This window comes from Biomphalaria glabrata, chromosome 6 (genome assembly GCF_947242115.1).
Source record: "Biomphalaria glabrata chromosome 6, xgBioGlab47.1, whole genome shotgun sequence".
Lineage (NCBI taxonomy): Eukaryota > Metazoa > Mollusca > Gastropoda > Planorbidae > Biomphalaria > Biomphalaria glabrata.
Window position 1 is genome coordinate 25125123 of NC_074716.1, and position 26021 is coordinate 25151143.

The following is a 26021-nucleotide window of genomic DNA, read 5'->3' on the forward strand; positions in this document are numbered from 1 at the left end:
CGGTTTATAAATGGATGTGGAAAAACGTAATTGCATAGCCATCTACCAGGAATTCAATTTAAAAAAAATATTGAGAGGTGTTCACCCAGTTTTTACCTTTTTAAAGATAGTCACAATTGTGAAACACTATAGATGTTATTCATTTGACCTGCGCATTTAGCTTAATATTTACATAGTGATTTAGATTATCGGAATTTAAATATGAGTTTGCATTAGTATACATACATTTAAAAACATTTAGAGAATAATATTACATATATAGAATATACATAGAATAATAATATAGAATTTATGATTACCAGATGTCCAGAAAAAAGTAGACAAATCATAATATCATATATCATATAGACCTATATAATATTAATATAACAAAAAAGAATTTAAGAATAGTGGAAAATGAAACCTTGCAAGGAAAATCAGAGTAGTGTGACGTCAATTACAATTAAAGAAGAAGTAAAAAATCTAGATTGTAAGTCTTAGATCTAATGTGTGTCTTTAGCTTTAATTTAAAAAAATTAATGTAAAGAATAAGGAGTTCAAGTATTATATAAGACTTTATATAGACTTTGTTCCGACATTTTTACCGTGTTACGCAATTGTGACTTCTTAAAAAAATCCTGTTCCGTTATTGTGACTGACCATATCTCAGTCGAGCTGAATTTCAAAATGTAACTATGTGTTACAAAACGAAACAATGGGCGTCTCTATTTGTATCGGAAAATGGATGGGCAATGCCTTGGTACTTTTAGTTTTTACTGTTAATTTTGCGATTAACAGTTTACGACATTAAAATAAAACAGGTTTGGTTTTCTCACAAGTTTAATCATTGTAATCACGACATCGGCCTTTTATTGTCGAAAACAGATCACTGGATTTCCGGAGCAGCTTCCTTTTCTTTTGTTCCATGAAAACCTCGGAGCACAGCAAGTAGGCGGTGTGCTCCTCTTTGTACACGTCGTCTAGGCGACGGACGTTCATTGGTGTGTCATGGAGGGAGAAGCCTTCAAATAGTAGGGGCTCAATAGCAGCGTCGGAAGCAAGTTGAAAAATCCATAAACACGAAAATTCTCCACCTGAAAATGTAAGATCTATAATATCAATGGTGCTGCTCTAATTTAGCAATTATTGTTGGGATTGGGTTAACTTGGTTTAAAAAAAATAAAAAAGTAGACGCGAACTTCTAGGATTAGGAATGAGTCGAACATTTCGCCTAACTAAGCAGAACCACTTGAGGGTTAAAAAAAAAAAAAGGTACCCCATTCAGACCTTGCGTTCTATGAAGGTAAGATGATGTAGAGGAATACAAGAGGAGTGTCTTTCTTTTCTAATCTGCTCTAGAGTAGTGTTTTCCAAACGCTTGTTGTTTTTTTTTAGGTCGGATTATTTCCCATTTATTTAAATAAAATATTAGTTTAACAAAATTTAGAATTTTATTTATTTTCAAGTTGAAAAACTATTATGTATACAAAAATATGGATAAGAAAAATGAAGGTTTAAAGAATAATCTGACCTAAAAAAAAACAACAAGCGAAGTATTCCGCTAAATTCTACCAAAATGGGAAGTATTCCGCTAAATCCTACCAAAATGGAAAGTATTCCGCTAAATTCTACCAAAATGGAAAGTATTCCGCTAAATTCTACCAAAATGGGAAGTATTCCGCTAAATTCTACCAAAATGGGAAGTATTCCGCTAAATTCTACCAAAATGGAAAGTATTCCGCTAAATTCTACCAAAATGGGAAGTATTCCGCTAAATTCTACCAAAATGGGAAGTATTCCGCTAAATTCTACCAAAATGGAAAGTATTCCGCTAAATTCTACCAAAATGGAAAGTATTCCGCTAAATTCTACCAAAATGGGAAGTATTCCGCTAAATTCTACCAAAATGGAAAGTATTCCGCTAAATTCTACCAAAATGGAAAGTATTCCGCTAAATTCTACCAAAATGGGAAGTATTCCGCTAAATTCTACCAAAATGGGAAGTATTCCGCTAAATTCTACCAAAATGGGAAGTATTCCGCTAAATTCTACCAAAATGGAAAGTATTCCGCTAAATTCTACCAAAATGGGAAGTATTCCGCTAAATTCTACCAAAATGGAAAGTATTCCGCTAAATTCTACCAAAATGGGAAGTATTCCGCTAAATTCTACCAAAATGGGAAGTATTCCGCTAAATTCTACCAAAATGGAAAGTATTCCGCTAAATTCTACCAAAATGGAAAGTATTCCGCTAAATTCTACCAAAATGGGAAGTATTCCGCTAAATTCTACCAAAATGGAAAGTATTCCGCTAAATTCTACCAAAATGGAAAGTATTCCGCTAAATCCTACCAAAATGGAAAGTATTCCGCTAAATTCTACCAAAATGGAAAGTATTCCGCTAAATTCTACCAAAATGGGAAGTATTCTGCAAAAAAAAAGTTTGGGAAAAACTGATCTGGAGTGCACGGCGCGGATAAAATTGTCATCTGTTTCTATATCCGACAGTTAATGATGGTGTCATGTGGCACACTCAACCACCAACCGCCTTTACTAAGGTACCCATTAGAGTTAGGAGGATTCAATGGCGTCCTAAGAATCCGGAAGTTCAAAATCTCAATCTCTATGGGTATTTGATCCCGGGACCTTCCAGTTCGGAAGCCAGCTCTTTACAACTCGGCCAGAACGCCAGAGAAAACCAGTCGCGACCTCCATATTCTGATTCTCCTGATACAGACAATCGTCTGCTGGATGTCTATTTCAATTCTCTATTTGACAACTTTCTTTGGACTTTAAAATGTGTCGGTCTCAGCGAACGACAAGCAATCAATAGACAATAAGAAACATTTGGCCTGCCGCCTGTATCTATATCAAATTGTATTTGTTTATACATCAATCCAGCTTGGGAAGTCCGACCATTAGCACTGTGTTCGCAAAAAACGTTTACAATTCAATCACATGTTCTTGCAAAAAACATTCAATGTCTTTGTCACATTAAACGTTCGAATATTTAGCTCATAGAGCCCACATAGATCTAGAGCATATATACTAGGATAGAATTCTTCATAAGCGGCGTACCATCGTATTGTTGACGTCATTGTCGAGACCAAAACAGGCCCGCCTTTAAACAAAGTTGATCTTACGACGATCAAGTACATTACTGTTGTTACCCGGCTGGTTAAGTCGGAACAGTGGATACAACTAACCGATGTAGGCGTATTAATACAGTAGACTTGATAGAAAGTTGAACAGGCTTCTTTTAAAACTAACTTAAATATAAGTTTTGTTTCTAAATATAAACATCTTCAGCTTTAAAGTAGATCAATGTTGAAACATACATGAAATGATAATTTAAACAAAATCTAACTCTCTAAAAAAAATACATGTCTGCTCTGTTTCTTGTCTCTAGTTAGTCTTCCCCTCAACTTTCCCACGTCCTTTTTACGAAGCTTATATCAACTCACTCTGTCTGTCTGGTAAAATGATTTTACACGTTATTTCTCTCACACCCAATCTCGGATCTAACTGAAACTTAGCAAAATTATTTCTTTTACCTGACAATACAAGAATCAATTTTTAAAAAATAACCAATTAGTTGATTAACTATTGGTTATTAATTATTTTGTTTGGTATCTCAAATAATTTGTACTTGACTGAAGTGGTGGTATAAGCTGAATAACTACCCTGTATAGGTCGTCGTCTGAGTCTTAGTGAACACAACATGAAAACATAGGACGAGACTATAGAAACAAGAGATAACTGTACAATATACCATGTTCAAAGGCTCTCCACTACCAGAGTGGTTACCGTGTTGGCTTGAGAAACCTGAGTTCGAATTCAGCCCTCTTTTTTTAACTTTTTTATTGTTAGTCTAGATCTATTACAAATTTAATTACATGACTAATCCAAACTAATTGATACAACAACGCTATATATAAGCTTTGTTATTTTTTAAGTATTTTTTAAGACTATGTTCTTGTTTATTCACTTCATTTACGACAAACATCTTGTGGTTTCACTAGAAACTCTTCAGCAAGTACAGCCTACACAACCAAAACATCCACCCTAATTTCCTTGTGGTTACGTTAGAAACTCCTCAGCCTACCCTAAACAACCACCCCTTCCATCGCGTTGTTTTTCCAACACATTCCTGAGTATTGTCCAGATTAGGCATCATGTTGACATTCTGGACAATGCAAAAAAAAAGTAGAAAATACTAAGACCTTCCTTTAACTTACAAAAAAAAATGGCGGAAACAAGAGTGTCGGAAGAAAAAAACAAACAAGCAAAACAAAACAAAAAACAAAAGAATACGTTCTTTCAAAAATAAACCTTATCTAGGATAAAGAAACCGCTAATTACAGCCTTTCATATCAAGATGGTAGGGTTTAGCTCCCTATCTGCTATTTATGTAAAACAAAATAAAGTAATTACTACCAAATGATTAACTAATTGTTTAATTTTTGGAAGGGGCAGTTTTGTTAGTATTTCTCCATTGGATTCGCGTCACAAAAATCTTGCACGAAGGGAACAAACCAACTTACGCCGTGGGTTTAGCTGCACTGGGTCATACTGCATCCAAACCACTGTGGCCCCAGACTGACTCTCTATCGCTTGCTTGACCTCACAGTGGCTACATCCGGGAAGGCTGGTCCTGAAGCACAGTCTCCTGGGTTGCGGAGGCGGTAGCTCTTTGCGAAGACGCATCATTTGCAGCTTTTGCAGATCGCGGTGGTCACTGGAGCAGTGACTGGCACAACGCGAGCTTGACTTACTAACTGGCGCCTTCCTGTGGATAATAAGAAAAACAGAACGAGAAATAGAGGAGCGCGGTGGCGGAGTGAGCCTAAGTGTACCGGGTTCGAATCCTGGTAAGACTTGGATAGTTAATTTCGGGATCTTTGGGGCGCTTCTAAGACCTCCCAGCTCTAATGAGTGGGGAAAAGAAAAAGCGTTGGTCGTTATGCTGGCCACAAGACGCCTTCGTTAACAATGGACCACAGAAACAGGTGACTTGTACATCATCTGCAGATCTGCCTTATAGAGAGCAAGATCTGAATGGTGAAGTTTTCTTGTTTTAAAAATCGGCAATAGCCTTTTAGATTAGATTAGATTAGATTAGATTAGATTAGGATAGGATAGGATAGATAGATAGATAGATAGATAGATAGATAGATAGATAGATAGATAGATAGATAGATAGATAGATAGATAGATAGATAGATAGATAGATAGATAGATAGATAGATAGATAGATAGATAGATAGATAGATAGATAGATAGATAGATAGATAGATAGAAGACATGGAATGTTCTCTCAATAACTTTGTCTATTAGATCAAGCATTAAGTCTCTACATGTCTCTAAACGGATCTTTATAAATAACATCAGAAAGATCATTTTGCTTTATTTAAGAATATTTTCAAAAGTTCTTATATATTACACTTAGACCTAGTGAGTCCCAGCTGTTTACCTGGCCCTGTGACTGGGTGGAGGCACTATAACATCCATGTGAGCAGTTATTTCTTTATAGTGTTTATTCTCGGATTTTTCATTGTGCTCATGGGAGTATCCTTCCAAAACCCATCTTTTATCAGTCTGGGGTGTGCGCCTTTGATCCCCTTGACTTTCTCTCATCCACCCCTTCTTGTTATAATTTAGTTCTGTCCCTGCCTTGCTTCTCTCCTGGGCCAGACTCTGCGCTCTCCGTTTCTGACGTAAAGTTAGACCACTGAAAGATTTCGCCTGTCTTTTCGTTCCTTCCAGATCTTCGTCCGTAGGCCAGCACATAAAGTGGCGGCTCAGCATATTTCCGTTTGCGTCTTTCCCGTTGGCAACATTGTCTTCTGGGCTGCCCTGATGGTCCGTGCCTGACGTTAGGTAGGACATGACAGACTCAACTGAATTGGGTCGACCCAGCTCTTGGTGAGATGAACTCGTGTCCCCCTCGAAATCTGACTCGGAATCGGTCTTATCTAAATAGTCCTGAAATACACGAGATTTCTCGTTCTCGTGGCCGAGAGGCGTATGTGGCAATTCTACTTCCACTTGGATGTTTGGATTTAGAATGCCAAATTTAGTCTTCAAGTCAATTTTTCTGTTGATGCAACCTGGAAAAAAAAACGAAACAACATTTCGACACAGCTCACGTTACAGATAAGTTTATTTAATATTAAGTTAATATTAAGTTCCCCTTTCAAACCTTACGATCTATAGGGCAGATGATGTGAAGTTCATCTGTTTCTGTGGCCAACGGTCAACGAAGGTGTCATGTGGCCAGTACAACCAGCCAACCGCCTTACTCTCCCCAACTGTCAGGTACCCATTAGAACTAGGTGGACTCAGAAGCCTCCAAATATCCCAAATTGAAAATCCCAGGATTCGAACCCGGGACTCTGGTTAGGTAGCCAAGCAATTTACCGGTCACCCACCGAGCCTCATTATTTAATATTAAGCTTTTTTTTTTACAATTTCTCCTATTTGACTGCAAACTCTACATTGGTTCTGGCTAAACACTGGCTGGACCAATATCTCGAAAAAAGCTCTTGCGATTTTCCTAACAATTTTGACAGTTTATGTATATCTTTGGGTAAAAAATACTAAGTAATAAATCGTACAGCGAAAACTTTGGTTCGACCGTTAAAATGTTTCAAAATATAAAGTTCAGCTTACGCCATTTTATTTTGAATTAGTTCTCAGACGCAATCCCGCCCCCCCCCCACTCGACTCCAATGTTTCTTTGTATTCAGTCAAAAGGTTAATAAGAACTAGACGTACATGAACATTGTGCACACCGTCTTGTAGAGAAATGGCTGGACTGTTCATAGAAGAACTGGATTGCGCAAAGCTGTGACTAGAAAGACTTCTTGCAATAATGAAGCAATACAAGAAACTAAATCAGAATTCTAGACGGCCGTCAGCTTGGTAAAGGAGGAAGTGATGTAACAAACAAAAACAGCACTTTTGTATGCTACTTGTTTCAAACATAAATGTCACAAAGTTGTGTCTTTTTATTCGAAGAAACTTCCGCTGGACATTTTGTGGTCGCCTTTTAGCAGTGACATGAAGGGGGAGGCTGAGAAATATGCTCACCGCACTGGGTGATACCAACTAGAGCGCGACACCAAAGTGGGAAAAGAAAATAACTTCTTATCTGTAAAATCAGAAGATTATCTTTAAAGACCATCTGCTAGATTCCCTTACAAGCTTCTCCGTGTTCAATAATTATAATAATAATAATAGCAAGAATAATGTTTCTATGACAAGGTTTTCTTTGGGATTGGGTGTTTGAGGGTGAAACGCCTTTGTTGGTATGAATTATTACGCTCCACCTCTGTTTGTTAGAATAACATTTTTGACTTCATGGGAAAGTTTTTCTTTTCTTGATCATTTTATAGTTGTAAATGTGGAGCTCTTCCCCTTAGATAAGCTGGGTTTTTTTTAAGTATTTTTATATATTGCTTGTTTATTGTACTTTTCGACGTGTGCACTTTTAGTATTTAAGTTTTGTCAAGCTTGGGTCTAAAATTACTTTTCTAGCTCTTGAGACAGATTGATTCGGGAAAATGGAAAATTGAAATAAAAAAATGAGCTAAGAACCCTTCATTAGGTCATCTGTCACTCCACCACGGCCTCAGACTTACCAAAATGAGAACCTCTAACATTTAACCTCTCGGCAGCGGCAACCAAATATTTCCCACGCAATAAACTCAAGTCGAAGATATTGGATTGACTTTCATCCTAAAGTAGACATGCAGTAGAATTAGCCTCATAGCGTGGCATCATCATAATGATAATAACTTACAATTATAATTTACTTTTTTTTTTTACATAGGCTACGTTAATAGAAGTACACATTTATATACACGGCCCTTCTTTCCTGCAAATGTTATTAGATGTGATTTTACGTGTGCTTGCGTACACAGGCACTAACAAAACGAAAACAAAAGTTCTAACTAGTGCTATCATTGCCTTTCAGCTGCCTGGAAATAGCCATTTTTTTATGTGTGCAGCCAAATTATGACTTTTATCTAGATCTAGTTGGGCAGCTGGACCACGTGACCTGCGCTGGGTCTAGTCAGCTAAAGAGAAGAGAACACTTATGTTTAACTGGGTAGCCTACATAGAAAATTGAAAGAGTCAATCCAATAGCATTCCCGATAAGAAAGATGATCGCAAACTAATGTCTTGAAGGCCATGTCCATGGAAGACATACCTCTTTCAAACCTTAAAATCTATGAGGTAGATGATGTAAAGCTCAACTGTTTCTATGGCCGATGGTTATTATGGCTGGCATGTAGCCAGCACAACGACCAACTGCCATTGCTTCCCCTGGTTCCCATTATAGTTGGGGGGGGGGGACTAGGGTTTTAGCACTAAAAATAACGAAATTTAAATCCTAGTCCTCGACATCCCAGATTCCCAGTCCATAGAAGATGAGGCATCAGAAGACAATAGTTTCAATTGCGGCTATTGTCGTAGGCCTATAGTCTGTAGCTCATGGCAGTTTACAAAGTAAAGCAAATAAACCTACGTCAAAGTTACATTTGATAAGTTCTTACTTTAGCTTCTGTCATTTGGTGCTGACGACCAAGTCGTGCAAGAAAATTCTTTGTGTTTTTCTTCCAGCCTTGTGTCAGCAGTAGTTGAATGGGGCGATCTGTCAGGTGAAAATGTTCATAAAAAATAGATTTTAGTTTTTAAAAGTAGACTCTCTATAAGAATTAAAAATAAACATCGTTTCTCCACATTTTTCCCAAGCAAACCTAGCGCCCACACCCGCTTCCTTTTAGCCTTTTACAAATAAAGACAAATTCTGAAGTTACTCCTCTAACTATCATATCGGCAACAAAAAAGTTTAATAGAATATGTTTAATAGTTCCTGGAATTGAATCCAATGGACATCTACCGCCAGTTCTAGACATAGCATACGCTCGAGAAGCGACTCACACTACAAAATATTCTTATTCTTATTCTTATATAATACAGACGTTACTTCAAAAAAGAAGATGATTACGTCCTACGCGTCATGCATTTAGTCATGCATATTAACCAATGACTTAAATTCTGCCAAGTCACTGGTTTTCCTGGCTAGCTCAGGCAACCCATTCCATGCTCTAATAGCACTAGGGAAGAAGGAGTATTTGTACAAATTTGTCCTAGCATATGGGACGAGGAATGTGCCTTTATCTTTGTGTCTTTCAGAGTATTTTATTAAATTTTGCTTTTGTATTTGAAGATTATGGTTCAGTGTTTTATGTATGATTTCTACTTTACTTTTGAGCCTTCTGTCCTGAAGGCTTTCTAAATTTAGTGATTTTACTAAAGGTGTTACTCTAGTCAAATGTGAATATTCGTTTGTTATGAATCGCACTGCTCTATTTTGTGTCTGTTCTAGTTTCTTAATGTTTTCTTGAGTTGAGGGGTCCCAAACAGAGGATGCATATTCTATTATTGGCCTAACCAAGGTTAAATAACATTTTAGTTTTATGTTCTTATTTGATTTATAGAAATTTCTTTTAATAAATCCTAATGCTTTGTTTGATTTTTTTGTAGTTTCATCAATATGTGGATTCCATGACAGTTTTTCATTTATTATAACACCTAGGTATTTTGCGTTTTTAGTCTGTGTTACTGGTTTGCCATGAATAAGATAAGTGGAATTTGTTTTAGTTTTTTTGTTACTCTTAACAACTGACATTTTTCTGGGTGGAAAGACATGCTCCAATTTGATTCCCATTTCTTTAATTCATCTAATTCTCTTTGTAAAATATCTGTGTCTTGTGTTGTTCTTATTGTTCTATATATTATGCAATCGTCTGCAAATAATCTGACTTTTGTTCCTGAAGTAATGCAATTTGGTAAATCATTTATGTAAATTAAAAATAGTAGTGGACCTAAGACTGTTCCTTGAGGTACACCTGAGTTTACTGTTATCGGTGTTGATTTAGAGCCATTTATTATTACAGTTTGTTCTCTCCCTATCAGAAAATCTTTAATCCACTGATGCAGTGGACCATTAATGCCGAAATATTTTAATTTTTTAAGCAAACTATGGTGGTGAACTTTGTCAAAAGCCTTAGAAAAATCTAGTAAGATAGCATCTATTTGTTCACTATTATCTAAACCTTTTGAAAAATCATCAATTAGTCCTATTAGTTGTGTTTCACATGATCTATATTTCCTAAAGCCATGTTGGTATGGTGTGAGGACATTATGTTTGTCTAAGTGGTTTATGATGTTGCTACATATTATGTGTTCTAGGATTTTACATGTGATGCTGGTAAGTGATACTGGTCTGTAGTTTCCTGGGTCAGATTTTTCTCCTTTTTTAAATAGGGGGGTGACATTAGCTTCTTTCCAGTCCTTTGGTACTCTGCCCTGGTTAAGTGAAGCCTGAAAGAGTATTTTGAACACTGGGGTTAGCTCATTACTTAGTTCTTTGAGTAATCTAGCTGGAATACCATCAGGTCCAGAAGCTTTATTTGGTTTGGTATTGGCTAATAGTTTTTGAATTCCATTTTCTTGTACTACTATATCTTCTATGTTGTCTACTTGGTTCAAATTCAGTAATATGTCTTTGTCTCCTGGGGCTGAGAATGCTGATGCAAAGTATTTGTTTAGGATGTTTGCTTTAGTTTCATTATCATTATGTATTATGTTATGTTCATCTTTTAATGGCGCTATGCCTGTTGTTTCCATTTTCTTAGACTTAATGTATGACCATAGGTTTTTGTTGTTATCTTTAGATATTACATTGTTTATGTATTCACTCTGCAGCTGTCTGCTTACTTTTTGGGTTAAGTGTTTAATTTTTATATACTTTTTGTAAACTCTTTCTGCATTAGTTTCTTTAAATTTTCTATATAGGTTTTCCTTCTGTTTACAAAGCTTCTTTAGTCTATTATTAAGCCAGCATTTATTTATTTTGTTTGATGTGTATTTAGTTGGTATATGATTTTCTATAATGAATTTAAGATGAATAAGATGAAAAGGTGAAGTGATATTGATATTAGATTTCCAGATATAAAGAGAATTTAAAAACAACAACAATAAAATGTATAAATTTAAAACATAAAAACAACTAATGTGTATAGCTTGTTTTTTTTTCTTAGTCTCATTTCAAACTAGCTTAAATCATTTATTTATCTATTTTTGCCATTTGATGTAGAGCTAAGTATAAAGTTAATTAGTTGAGCCGACTCACAGTTTAACTGAAAAAAAAAAAGGCCTACCCGAGTCAGACTTGGTCAGTTTGATTGTTCTGTCAAATTTGGAAGCAGTTCGTACATTTAGGCAGGTTATTACATTTTGTCTTCCTTTCTTTCTGTCTCCCAAGGCCGAGTTGATAGATGCAATATTCCGTCGCATCATAGGTTCGTCAATTACATTCACTTCTGCTTCTTCCCAATGGCACCTGCAAGTGACTGTAGCGACACCTGGCGTTGTTTGTCTCTTTCTATTTATTTCAATACCTTTATTGTTTTCCTTGAAGCGGCCCACTTGCTCCAACCTTGGTGTACTACTTAAGTTGTCGCCATTCGTCTCACTGAGTTCAACTAGAGTTATGGGTGGCTCTTGCAATCCGAAGTTATCTAATTCAGTATCGTTCGGGTAAGATCTAGATAAATCTTGATGGGGTAGATATTGTTTCCTTGTTGACATTGCACAAGTGTCGGCCATTTTATTCTCGGTGTGTAGACTAGGAAAATTGTTACTTTAAAAAATGGGTTGTTATCTTCTGACTCATCACGAATCAGACTGAAGTAGATGCCCTTGCCGAGTCGTTCCATGCCATTGTAAAGATTGTCATTTCTAAAGCTAAATAGAAACATCATGAATATGAATGAAATATATATATATATATAAAGCTTACTAGTTAATTAAACAGTTTTATTCTAATCCTATACTCTTAAGCGAGCAATTCTTGTATATATATATATATATATATATATATATATATATATATATATATATATATATATATATATATATATATATATATATATATATATTTATGGGGGGTGGCGGGATTGTTGATGCCATCGGTCCCTCCCGGCCCCACCAAATCGGGCAACATACTAGAGGGGGGGGGCGAAATAATCTAAAAATAGGTTGGAATATAAATAATTAGTATATATTATTAACATAAGTAATAAATTCATATACAAATTGTTTGAATGCTATACTAAAATTCGTCCCCCCCAGGGGGGTCGGCCGAGTGGGGGGGGGGGAGCGATCGCCCCTACCGCCCCCCCCCCCCCCCCGCCTGGATCCGCCAGTGGATTAGTTATTGTGTTTTAAAGGCAAAATATACTTTAATTGCGTAGACCAGTAGGTAGCTTTTACTTTGTTATTATTTTGCTGGTGAATTATTGCAATGTATTCAAGCTTCCGCTTCTAAGTCTACTGTCCCATACCAAAACATAGGAAATGGTCATAACACAGCTTATCTGCGCCTTACTTGCACACACTGAACATGATATCCATTGCCGGCGCTAGTACATTTGCGGAGCCCTATGTGAAATGGATTGCGCGCGGCCCAGTTAGGGTAGGGATAAGGATAATAAGTGAAAAATAGGATTTTGTATTAGAAAATAAATTCGTCTTTACATTAAATTTTTATTAAATGAAAGCTGACGATGCCATTTTTTTTATTACGCGTAGGATTGGCGTTTACTATATTGATTGACACCCAAAAATAACAATTTTGTCTATTTTAAGGACACTTTTATGAGCTTCTGGAAATTTCCGGGAGCTCCTTAAAAACAAGGAGACCACGGGAAACTATTATAAGTTATAATGGTTTAATTTAATAATTTACACCTAGAATTAGCGCGGGGCTTACGAAAGTTCGGGGCCCACTGCGGCTGCATAGGTTGCAGTGGCCCAGGGCCGTGCCTGATGATATTCAGTTCGCGGTCAACAAATTTTCATTACGCTGTCGCCTCTTTTGGTTTACCTATAAAGAGCTCGGTAAAACGGAAGTCATGTTCCAGAAGTCAACCAATAAAACCTACTCAGCCCAAAAATCACCACGCATAGACATCCCTTAACGTGGTAGATAACTTCACATATCTGGGAAGCATAATATCAAATGACGCATTGATTAAAAGGTAGGTTTTGATATGTGACCAGGGATAGTCGTGCATTTGGACACCTCCAAGCGAGAGTGTGGCGAAATAAATCGCTCTGCCTGTCTACAAAAATCAGTGTGTACCAAGTAGTGGTTCTCTCAACCCCTCTTTGTGGATCTGAGACATGAGTACTTTCTAGAAAGCAACAAAGACTTCTCTTGAATGCCTTCGCCAAAGGCAGGTATTTGCACACCATCATGGACATACGTTGGCAAGACCACACTGCAAACAGCGATATTCTTGCGAAACGGTATGAACTTCATATAGTCCGACAGTCACGCTGGACAGGGCACTTATCCCGTATGGGGGACGAACATATGCCAAATGAATTTTCTTTAGTGAGCTGAAAGATGGTTGGCGTAACAGAGATGCCCCACAATAACGCTTCTTCAGAATACTAACGCGATGTTTTTAAGTCTCTTAGGGAAAAAATGCGCTATTTTACTTTGTTACAAGGTGCACGTTTTACCCTAGAACGTAGAGAGTTTTCATCACTTGATGCTTCGTACTAAGGACTTAATGAATGTAGGCCTACTCATTGCACTATTGAATGTCAGAACGTAGCCATTTTAGAAGTTACAATGCAAAGACTTTCTTCCAAGCCAATAATAGCCCAATAGTTTTACGTAAAAGATGCATTGTAAAACGTGACGACGTGAGCTGTGGTTTGTCTAGACTGTTGGAGGGACTTCAGAGACCTTCTATTCAAATCGTCATGTACAATTACATTGAGAACTGACAGAACGAAAAAGCAACTCTTCGGATTGATAGTCTTTACCCGAGCGTTCAATTTCGTAATTATAAAAACATTATTCCCAAAATGACTTCGGGTATAGAGTTTATATCCTTCCTTAACAAATTATTCATCCGAGCGAGGCGAGGCCACCTGGTACTTGTATTTAACACGCATTGATACACAACTGCACCTTGTCAATCGTTTCTTTAGCCAGAGTGCCAAGCGTAATTAAATTAAAGATAGAAGAATTAAAAGTAAAGTAGCAATAGTGTATAAAACACACTGAAACATAAACTTCAAATACAAAACCAAATAAATATTCAGAAAGACACAAAGATACACCTTGAATGATAATGCGATTAGTCAGATGAAACAGACACGTGTGAGACAATCATGATGTGAAAATACACACACTTCACCCTAATAAGGTCCTAAGATTCCTAATGAAGTGAACCCTAAATACTTAGGTTGATGCTACGCGACATTCATTTTTCATGTTACGCCTTGAGTTCACTACACTGACCTATGCATACTTAGACAAAGTAAAATATGCCAATATTTGTCCTTGAGCTGATTGGTAATGTTTGGGAAACAATGGTAACATAATCTGGCAGTGAATGGGGATCAAAACTTTTTTTTAGATCAGTGAAAACAGAGTTACCCTATACCTTAGTCTGAGTCTCCGCTGTGAACATTTCCCTATGTCCTGGGTGAGGTCTGGCAAGGCGTTACATATAGATTCATATCCAAAAGTTAATTAACACAAGAGCCTGAAAAAGAATGAACGATACCAAGCGTGAAATGACGGTGCGATGTTGTAGGCCTATTATTATTATTATTGATTATTAATTTATTGTTAATTTAAACGCGAAAAAAAATTCGAGTAAGAAGTTTAAGGCTGAGAACAGTGTGTCACGTGACAAGGCAGACCCAGTTTTAACCTGCACATTTTGCTACATTAAATGAAGACATTGTCCGCCGGGTGTCTTTCTTCTCGTTCTCTTTTCGCGATCTGCGCCTGTCTTCGGCAAGTTCCAGGTCTCAAATGTGTCAGCTTTCATTGCCAGCTGTTTTCCTCTATGCCAGTGAGTGAGAACTGACGCCTGAGTTGATCTTTATAGCGCTTCCGTGGAGCATCTGTGTTACGTCGTTCTCCTCAAAACTCGCCAAAAGGTTTCCTTAGCCAAAAGTTCATCCCCCATGCTGGATAGCTGTTCCACTCAGCGCAGCGAGTAGTACCTCTACAGTGACCACAACGGCGTCCAACAGAACATAACCTAATTATTTGTAATGTAGATTTGTCAGCGTATATCCATTATTGAACGCAGGCACCTTTGGAAGTAGAGTTCGAAGAGCCTACGAAGCTTTTAAGAGAGCATACAGGTCTCAGAGCAATACACAAGCTTTCAGAACCTCGACTTCATAGATATTTTTTTTTTCTCTTTTTAACAGTCGAATAGAGTTACTCCAGAGTACTCTCTTTCGGGGGTGTGCGCTGTTGGTCTCAGCCAGATCATTGGATACTGTGCTGCTCACAAAATAGTCTCCACAATCACATTGAGTCGCAATGACAGCAGCTAAAGCTAAAATCACATTGAGTCGCAATGACAGCAGCTAAAGCTAAAATCACATTGAGTCGCAATGACAGCAGCTAAAGCTAAAATCACATTGAGTCGCAATGACAGCAGCTAAAGCTAAAATCACATTGAGTCGCAATGACAGCAGCTAAAGCTAAAATCACATTGAGTCGCAATGACAGCAGCTAAAGCTAAAATCACATTGAGTCGCAATGACAGCAGCTAAAGCTAAAATCACATTGAGTCGCAATGACAGCAGCTAAAGCTAAAATCACATTGAGTCGCAATGACAGCAGCTAAAGCTAAAATCACATTGAGTCGCAATGACAGCAGCTAAAGCTAAAATCACATTGAGTCGCAATGACAGCAGCTAAAGCTAAAATCACATTGAGTCGCAATGACAGCAGCTAAAGCTAAAATCACATTGAGTCGCAATGACAGCAGCTAAAGCTAAAATCACATTGAGTCGCAATGACAGCAGCTAAAGCTAAAATCGCACAGTAGGCATTTCACTACAACTAGAACAACTGGCATAGACATAACATAGTCTCATGGGCGTAGCCAGAATTTTTTCGAGGGGGGAATTTTTATTTCTCACCCCCCCCCCCCGGCCATCTATATAAACATGTGTCTGTATATGCTTGCGCTTGTGTACATAATTAATCTTTATTTCATTCCTACCCTTCATTCTTTCGCCCTAGAATAGGTAATCCTGGAGGTAGTGGAAAGACTATAGACACCCCACTCTTGCAAGCCGGGGGGTCTGAGGAAGCGCTGTGAGCTCCCCCCAGCGGGTCCTAGGCAGATTCTGAGGTAGGTATCTATAGAGTATTATCCTGTTATTAAAAACTTTTAGTTAAAAAAAAAACAAATCTGCTATTCACTGCACTTTATAAATGGAGCCTAGCGACTGGTAGAAATTCGAAACATCTCTTGGTGACTGTACTTTGCTTTAGATTTTATATCTAAAAGGGAAGTTTCATCGTCAAAACAATCTGTTCGTGTTAAGGGGGGGGGGGGGTTAAACTTAAAAATCTCCGGAGTTTTTTTTTTTTTTAAACAAACAGGTGACTGTAGCTTGCTTTAGAATAATATTGAAGAGGCGATTTTAACCTCCAAACTATCTGTATGGTGTTTTAAACTCAAACTATCTGGAGGGGGGATTAACTTAAAGCCCTCTGGAGGGGAGTTAAACTCAAAACACCCACTTGACTAAGCTCATAAAATTTTGCTTTAATTTTATATTGTAGACATGGTTTTTAACTTCAAACCCCGCTGAATGGATTTTAATCTCATTACCCTCTAGACTTAACCTCTTCAACTTAAAGCCCTCTGGAGGTGTTTTTTTTTAATTCAAAACCCCTCTTAGCTACGCTCATATAATCAACGATCACCAGATTAATTAAAAGAAATTTCTACAAATCAAATAAGAACATGAAACTAAAATGTTATTTAACCTTGGTTAGGCCAATAATAGAATATGCATCCTCTGTTTGGGACCCCTCAACTCAAGAAAACATTAAGAAATTGGAACAAACACAAATAGAACAGTGAGAGTCATAACAAACGAATAGGCCTATTCACATTGATTACAGTAACACCTTTAGTAAAATCACTAAATTTAGCAAGCCTTCAGGATAGAAAACTTAAAAGAAAGTAGCAATTATACATAAAACACTGAACCATAATCTTCAAATACAAAATGAAAATCTAATAAAATACCCAGAAAGACGCAACGATAAAGTCACATTCTTCGTTCCATATGCTAGGACATATTTGTACAAATGCTCCTTCTTCCCTAGTGCTATTAGAGCATGGAATGGTTTGCCTGAGACAGCCAGGAACACCGGTGACTTGGCTGAATATAGGTCATTGATTAACATGCATGACAAGATTGACCTAGGGATACGCGTAAGGACATAGTCATCTTCTTTTTTGAAGTTACGACGTTACTAACGTCTGTATGTTATAAGAAGATAATGTGCCGCTAAGAGTCTTGTAGGACTTCATAGGCCAAAGAGAAAGTGAATATTAATCGACCACCGGCGGACAATGGTTAGGCTATGTCTGCGCTGCATGTGGCAAAATATGTAGGTCGAAGCTGGGGCTGCACTCCTCGTTAATCTTCGGACTGGAAAAAAATCCTTATCGTTATTATTAGGCTATTAACCTACATTAAATACTAAATACATTTAATACTAATCTGCTCGAATGTTTAGCCAAACTGACGTCTATTTGATAGCTACAATCAGAATACACCCGAACTTCTGAATTCACCAGATCTTTGACTAGACATGAGAATCACAAGTCAATCTAAAGAAAGTCTTCAGGCACTGCTATTTGAATTTAGTGATGTGTTCATTATAGTGATTGACCTTTTACGCACGTAGATCTACTTGTTTCATTTTATTAAAGGCGTGCATTTAGAGTGAATTTTGAAAAAACCAGTAGGACTAAATTATAATTCAGTCATAGAGATACATAGTGGAGATTTTCATACATGGAAGCTAATCCATAAATAGCAAGCCTGATATTGTTTTTTGTTTCACTTTTTAGTGCTGCAGAATCAAATTGTCCGTTTGTAGATTTATTTTGTTGGAAACATTGAAGTTAAGCGTCCTTGACACAGTTCAGTTGATCGTGAACATCTCCGATAGCAGTGCGCTCTGGACTGTCGTCACACTGGCGGATCCAAAACTTTGGAGTGGGGGGGGGGCGATTTTTTTCCAAACCCTAACTTTAACGACCAGTAAACCCTAACCCTATGCATAAACGTGCGTACAGCATATTCGATATATGAGAATAAAATAAGACTGTTTCTCAATCTTCGGCAAAAAAACAGAAAAAAAACAGTCTTTCTCTTGCAAGCTTGGGGGTCTGGGAGCGCACTGTAAGCTTCTTCAGTGGGGTTCGGGGCGAAGCCCCGACGCCCAAAAGCGTTTTCTTGCATTTTTCTCTGCAGAAACGCATTCTTCTGACATCTACAGCTCATTATTTATCAGTGGGGTTCGGGGCGAAGCCCCGACGCCAAAAGCGTTTTCTTGCATTTTTCACGGCTGAAACGCATTCTCTTGACATCTACAGCTCATTACTTATTAGTGGTGTTCGGGGCGAAGCCCCGACGCCAAAAGCGTTTTCTTGCATTTTTCACGGCTGAAACGCCTTCTCCTGACATCTACAGCTCATTACTTATTAGTGGTGTTCGGGGCTAAAAGCGTTTTCTGGCATTCTTCACTGCAATAACGCATTCTAGTGCCCTACAGCTCATTATTCATTCTATTATAAAGTGCCTTTTGAATAATGAGAAAAATATTCTAATATGAATTTATAGTCCCTTAATACATTGCAAATAAAACCGATTTGTTCTTTGAAAAGATTAGATACCCCACATATTTAGATTAAGGTTTTGAGGATCTCCGCCGAAAAAAAAAATATTCGATTAATAATATTCAATAAAATTCTAGCATACATTGTGAGTTATAGTCCTAAATTTATTTAACTAGAAAAATATGAGATAGAGTAAAGGTTGGAAAAAGTCGACTAGGAAAAGATTATCTGGCTTTTGAACTCATCTCAACCGTGACTGTTATATTGAAAAATTTCGTTTGAATTATAACTTTTCCAAAGCAAAGTCTTTCTTAAAATAGTTATGATAAATTCATGTCAAATTACACAAACTCTGTCTGGAAAGGGCAAGGGCGGTAAAATGAAAACTATTAATTCTCGCTCCTTTTTTTTATAATTTCTGCTATTGATTGCATTTTGCATTAAAGAATAGGGGTTGGGCGACTCGATATAAGAATTTACTTTATAGCATATATAAATTACATTAGTGACAGATTTTTTTTATTTTGTAATTTCTTACTATAATACAAAAAGAAAAAGTATTGATTTGTCCGATGGGGGGAAGGGGATTGCATGTATCGCACTTCCACCTGTTTATATTATATAGATATTCGACTAATTTTGTTCACATATTATGATTTCTCCATAAAAGTATAACCGCCCCCCCCCACTCAAAGGGTTTAGATGGGAAGGGCGGTGGAGGTATTTTCTCTTCCCCTTCCAATCGGCCAACAGGTGAATGAAATTATATAAAGACCGGTTAAAATACCAATAACAAGTTTTAATCATATAGATATTTAAATGATTCTCTTAGCAAACTGTGATTTCTACAAATAAATAGGAACGCCCCCCCCCCCTCGAAAGTTTATGGTGGGGGGGGGGACGGATTGATGCCATCGCCCCCTCCCGACCCTACCAAATCGGCCGAAATACTAGAAGGGGGGGCGAAATAATCTAAAAATAGGTTGAAATATAAATAATTAGTATATATTATTAACATAAGTAATAAATTCGCATACAAATTGTGTGAATTCTATACTATAATTCGTCCGCCCCCCCCCCTTCGGGGGGGGGGTCGGCCGAGTGGAGGGGGCGATAGCCCCTACCGCCCCCCCCCCTGGATCCGCCAGTGCTGTCGTCTTCATGGTTCCGGTTCGTAGCTCTACTCTGCACACCATCATCCCTCGCCGTCCTACTCGTGGACTAGGATATAATAATGGCAATGTCTTCGAATCCGAAAATTAGAGATGAGTGCAGTGTTACACATGACTACGCAAACCCAGTTACGACCTGCATATTTTTCAGCATCTAGTGCAGACAAAGCCGTTGTCCGCCGGCGGTCTTTTTAAGTTTTCTTTCCGTCTTCTGCGCCTGTCATCAATTATGGGTTTTCTTTTCAGTCTCAAATGTGTGTCTCACAGCCTTCGTAACCGCTCTCCAACTATCTCTTTCAGAGGCCATCTGCTACTTTCCTCTATGCCAGTGAGGGCGAAAAGGCGCCCGAGTTGATCTTTATAGCGCTTACGGGTGGAACACCTCTGTTACGCCGTCCTCCTTTCAGCTGGTGAAAGAAGATCGCCTTTAACATGTGGTACAGGTGTCCTAATTATTAAAAGTATGTCATGACAGAGGTTTTCTGTAAACCAACTTTTCTTCTAATGACGTGTATAGAAACTTGCAATTATCATTATTCTGTTCTCTCCTTGTCTGTGACTATCTCTCTCTCTCTATATATATATAGGCCTATATATACAAATACATATATAACATATATACATAAATATACCGGTATATATATATATATATATATATATATATATATATATATATATATTTATTTATTGATTTATTTATATACACACACATATATACATATATTTATATCAGTGATGCCCAAAATCCGACCCGCGACGTGGTTCTATCCGGCCCGCCGAAACGTCGGCACAAAGTGTGGAAAATCCATTGTCCAAAAAAAAAAGTTTAAAAAATATCTTTCCCTACGTAGAGTAAATGGATTGGTATCGATAGTAAGCCAACATATTTGTTTTATAAAGAAAAAGTGGCTCTTTTTAAACAGCTTTAGGAAATCAAACAAATAAGGCAACATTCTTGGTTTGAGACGCGATAGTTCGATTACACCTAGAGTGGAGGATGGATGAGAATATTTACCTAAATGAGAAGAAAATGATTCGGCTGCATGTCTATTTTCTGTTGCCACTGACGAGTTTAGCGACATATCTGATATCGCTCAAAATTTTGGTATTTATTCGTAATAAAAACAAGTTTGAAATCAGATAAGTAGTAGCTATTTGGAGCATGCATGGAATCGCAAGTGGCGAAACACTGACAAAAAAGTTTCAACCATCACAGAGAATCTTTGTCCCTTGGAGAAATTAGACTACTGATGGTGCCACAACTATGGTTGACAGCAATAGTTTTTAGAAGTCAAATGGAACTGAGCCTCTGTGCTATAGTTGAATTATTCACCAACAAAATCTACGGACCATGTGATGATGATCGTGTTCAGACTAAACAATATTCGTCGTATCTAAAATCCATCTGCCACCAATGTGTCAATTGCCCAGACAGTGCTACAACTGAAACGGATAGACTTACAAACTAGACATCCTTGCTGGATACATTTCAAGTGATGCAAACTATTGATTTCTACTCCGTGTTTCTTGCATAAAATTTTGGAAATCTAATAAAACAAGTTTTATGGATGATCACAATAATTGACTTACTGACTTAACCCTGTGCACTCCCAAGGGAGCGTAGGTCCGCAACCACACCTCTCCACCGAACTCGGTTCTGAACAGTTTTCTTCATCTGCTCCCAATAATTACAAGGACTTATTAGTGAGACAAACTTTTTTCAGTGATGAATCGTGCGAAATTGATGCTACGTAATCGTATCGTCTCTTAGACGAACATCTAGAATTCTAGATTATGTTCTTTGACCTGGCGTCTCAACTATGCAGACGAATATTTAAAGTAGCTTAGGATAAACTTCTCATGAATGTCAATACTAGATTCACGGGTTTCTAGTAAAAATTGGTTTATTGTGAAATTCCCTTTTTTTTTCACTTTTTCTTCATGTGGCCCGCGACTCGAGTGTCGGATATTAAAATGGCCCGCCGTCCGAGCGAGGTTTATATATACTTAATTTATATATGTAACACACACATACATATATACATAGCCCATACTCTCTGCAGGCCTGAGAGAAACAGGACATTAGTGACCTCATGCCTCCACATGTGTGTGTGTGTGTGTGTGTGTATCACAATTGCTGCGTCATTCGTAAAAGGCATTTCTCTTCTAAGAGTGGTTCTGATTTTTGTTTTCGCCCTGGTCTGGCAATACCGGTATTCAAACGTTTGACATCGTATCTGTAATGGAGATGGATGGTGAATTTGTTAAACGTGTGGTGGATTAGCAGCAAAAAAAAAAGTATTCATGGGGCCAAGACACTTTCTTGTTTTAACTCCGCTGTTAATGCTAAAACTTTCAAGTGCACAGTAGCCATCATATTTTGATGGAAAGAAAGCAGCTTGGGCGGACAGCTTCTTTTCTGTACAATTTGAAAGGGCCATCTCTGCTGACTAGATCGAAATACAGGCTAGTGTGGATGTAATCCAACGGGATCTCATAGCAGTGGACACTGATGTTGACTTCTGGGAAGATCTTATCCTAGAGACCTAGACTGAACTATGTGGAGAGAGATGGTGACCAGGAAAACTATTGACAGAAAAAGCATTGGCCTCAACTCTGGAAGGAAAGCGTGCCAAACGAACAGTTTCTGGCTCCTCTACCACCAAAGCGAATGCCATTTGAACCTGCGATACATGTGGACGGAAATATCTCTCGAGAAGAGTTGATCTACGAGATGAACAACTGAAGGGGGCTAACAAAATACATCTATAAATTATTAATTCGATGTGACTTTGTGAGTAGTACACTGATGAACAGCATTGCATTTATAGATTCATATTGACTCTTTCTGCAATCTTTGGTTAAACTACATTTGTTGGTTGATGCTGGCTGTAAATCTTCTTAAAAATAAAAATCATCTTTACTATAGTTGTTTGCTTAACATGGGTGATAGCTTGTACAACTTTAGCTATTTAAAGCACCCACCAAATTAATCACATTCAAAGTTGAGATAAAAGCAATATTTAAGTCAACATAAATTTTGTGTACAAAATGTGTAATGATAGAGAGTCACGGCCAAACAATATTCAATGAAACAATAATAAAGACAGTATTCTAGTTCCAATATACAGGTACATTACATATTTATTCACTTATAAATATACTATGACACACAAAAGAAAAAAGTTGTGTGGTCCTAACAGTTCATTAGTCATTAAAAAAAAATATATATATATATTTATATATAATTCATTGAGATACTAATATAATCCAAGGACAAAGTCTCGAGACAAAAATGTCAAATTGATTTGGTTCGACAGTTTTAGTTCAAGAAATATTAATAAAAGTTACTCAATATAAAACTATCAAACCATTCTGACTTTAATGGCAGTTAATAAGACCTTGTACTATCAATATACACAACAAACTGTGGCTTATTGATAACTAGTTAATTATTATTCCTATTCAGTACACAAGAACATTAGAAGTCCTTCAAATGCTGAGCACACCATTATTCTGTCCATACTGGAGTGTATAAAAACATGTCAACTGGTCTGATATGAAACTAACAACTTGATCACATGGTCTGCAATGGGCCTGCTATGTCACAGAGTATGCTGCCAAGAGGAAATCAATGGATAAAAAAAAACACTTTCTTTCAATAGATGATAAAAACACACAAGCAAAAAACCACACTTCAATAAAAGACAGTACAAAGTACACCTTACTTAACTGAAGTATCTAAGACACAATGCACATTTGTGGTAGAGTAGAAATAGAGGGTTCACAACATCCTAACAACCCTTGAACTAGAAAAGAACTTAAGCAAAAAATATATATATATAGGCCAGTGCACTGATATCACAGAAAAGAAAAAAAAAAACATCTGTAAATAGATCATTTCAAAACAATGAGAACTATGGCTGTTTCTGTTGAGCTGGAAATTAAATCAGTAGGTTTTTTTTTTTTTGCCATTAATTTTGCATTGTTCAATAGATTGAGTATAAAATCTGTGGCAAAACAAAATATAATTATGGCACAAATGAAATCCAGAATGCTGTGGTCAGTTCTGTACCAGGTATTTGATGAAATAAATGTCTATATGAAAAAGTAATAATTATTTTACACAATTTTTGTCAGTCAGCCAGATATAGAATAGACAAAGGAATGGTTACAATTGCTTGAATAAATCTCTCAAGTGTGTGTTTACAGTTTTTTCCTTGATATATTCATTAAGGTTTGTGCTTTAACTATCTTCTTGCCATCTAGAAGACAGCACTTCAGACCTGATGAAATGCCTCAGTTCTGAGTTCAAGTAGGTATTCTACTTCAAATCTGAGCTAAGTCCAACCAGTGAGCAATGAAAGATATTTAATTAAATTAAATTAATGCCACACATACCCTCATTTTAAATATAGTTAAGGACATATTTGAAATCTACTAGACCTGGTCCTTGAGATTTAAAAAGAAAACAAATCTTTTTCCAAAGCACTTGAACAAGTCATTATCAAAGGAATAAAAATAACTTGAATAGAGCAAAGTACATATTATTTGTATCTAAACAACAGAAACTGAGCAACAAATAGACTTTTACTCTTTGTTCTGTTATACAACATGACATTATGAATTATGTAAAGCAGACAAATTGTACTACCTGCTCATACATTTGATAATATCTAAACAGAGAACCGGGCATTCAACAAGGAAATAATTATTTAACATCACATAGAAGAAATAAGAGTTTCAATTTAATGGAGAAAAAATATAATGTTGATAATAAAATTGTCAATAAACGGCTGGCTATATCACACCATGGAAAACAACCCCTAAAAAAATGTTTAAAGGTGTACACCGGTTGAATTTCAATAAATAACTTTACAAACACACACTAATTAGATATACAGGATGTTTGCAGATGGTCAAGATGCTGACAAAATGTGTGCTGGTCAGAGATGAAGAATGATTCCAGGCAGATATCAGTTTTTAGAGAACATCTCTCTCATGTCACATAGAGATTTTTTCAAGGTGGCCCCAAACTTGTGAGAGTCCTGGCAGAATAGAAAAGTATATTAGTTCACAGAGAAATAACTCTAAAGTCTAAGTCTATAAGAATTAAAATTTTCATGATGAAATATCTATATTATGCTAGTTCGAATAATTTTGTCTACAAGAGTTGATGAAGCCTAATATCTAACCAATAAACTTCTAAGTGTGTGGATGTTCCAGCTTTAGAATGTTGGTTTTAGCTTCCTTACCAAAAGATTGTGTCACAGTTTTTTTCCTTAACATGATCTTTAGTTGATAAACAGCTAAATTCTGACTCTTTTCAAGTCTCTCATCTAACCCTTTATAAAACAAAGCTATATAAAGACTTTTTTCTTTTTGTTATAATTTACATTTAATATTTTATACAAACAAAATCATACATTACATCTCAAAATTTGACCAGATTCTGACCCCATCTCAAGACTCATCCTGGTACATCCATTGTCTTCCAAGACAGAAGGAGCCATATATATATATTTAAATGATTTCTAACTTTTAAATTGTGGCAACAAAAGAAGTGTAGCTGAAGCCAAATTATTAATGTATGTTCTTTTAAACAAATCAATTCAGATTGCAAGTAGTATGAAATGATGGCAACTCTAACCGTGTGTGGACATGATACTTTGCAAGATATATGGAAGAATATTGTGTCTTCTCCTGCTATGATGTAGGACACACCATAACCATCATCTGTCACCTGCAGAATGACAAAATTAAAATGACATGTAAAACAAGATTGAAATATTTAGAAAACTGGTCAAATTGTGTGCAGTATCATTATTTAGTGCAGAATTTAATGAAATTACCAAACTAATACATTCACTTTCCTATGTTAAGGATAAAATTATTATAAACAGATGTTTTTTTACACTAAAAAAAAATAGAGTTTGTGTTATTTTTACTCATACAATAAGTTACACATAAGTGTAGAGCAAAACTTCAGAACTAGTTTGAGCATTATGAAGTCAGTGGTGAAATGAGGAGTTTCAATACTGCTATTAATTTTTGAGACCTAAACATTACTAACAGACAAAACAAACCCAACTGC

General features: G+C 36.7%; 2 protein-coding genes and 1 long non-coding RNA gene across 23 annotated transcripts in view; 1 reads left to right on the forward strand and 2 right to left on the reverse strand.

Annotated features, from left to right (window-relative positions):
* Positions 1-801: 801 nt before the first annotated feature.
* Positions 802-17782, reverse strand: LOC106050926 (uncharacterized). 6 transcript variants are annotated; one of them, XM_056031670.1, is made up of 8 exons: positions 17658-17782; positions 14520-14621; positions 11214-11793; positions 8541-8638; positions 7623-7719; positions 5453-6089; positions 4524-4768; positions 802-1073 (listed from the first exon to the last, which is right to left on the reverse strand). In XM_056031670.1, the coding sequence occupies exons 3-8, from the start codon at positions 11659-11661 to the stop codon at positions 820-822; spliced, it is 1779 nt and encodes a 592-aa protein (XP_055887645.1). In that variant the 5' UTR covers positions 11662-11793; positions 14520-14621; positions 17658-17782; the 3' UTR covers positions 802-819. The 6 variants fall into 6 exon arrangements, with proteins under 6 accessions (XP_055887645.1, XP_013061452.2, XP_013061453.2 ...); XM_013205998.2 differs by having other exon boundaries at positions 11214-11799; XM_013205999.2 differs by having other exon boundaries at positions 11214-11799; positions 17619-17772.
* Positions 11461-25657, forward strand: LOC129926625 (uncharacterized). 2 transcript variants are annotated; one of them, XR_008778332.1, is made up of 3 exons: positions 11461-11592; positions 16135-16241; positions 25544-25657. It is a non-coding gene; the product is annotated as an uncharacterized LOC129926625 (long non-coding RNA). The 2 variants fall into 2 exon arrangements; XR_008778333.1 differs by lacking the exon at positions 25544-25657 and adding an exon at positions 20228-20473.
* The window catches only part of LOC106050925 (carnitine O-palmitoyltransferase 1, liver isoform-like), a 38625-nt gene continuing 35567 nt past the window's right edge, over positions 22964-26021 (reverse strand). For all 15 annotated transcript variants that reach the window (XM_056031660.1, XM_056031663.1, XM_056031664.1 and 12 more), the window contains 2 exons: positions 25578-25670; positions 22964-24975 (listed from right to left, as the gene is read on the reverse strand). In XM_056031660.1, the coding sequence (XP_055887635.1) occupies positions 24904-24975; positions 25578-25670 (165 nt within the window). In that variant the 3' untranslated portion in view covers positions 22964-24903. The remainder of the gene's footprint in view (positions 24976-25577; positions 25671-26021) is intronic.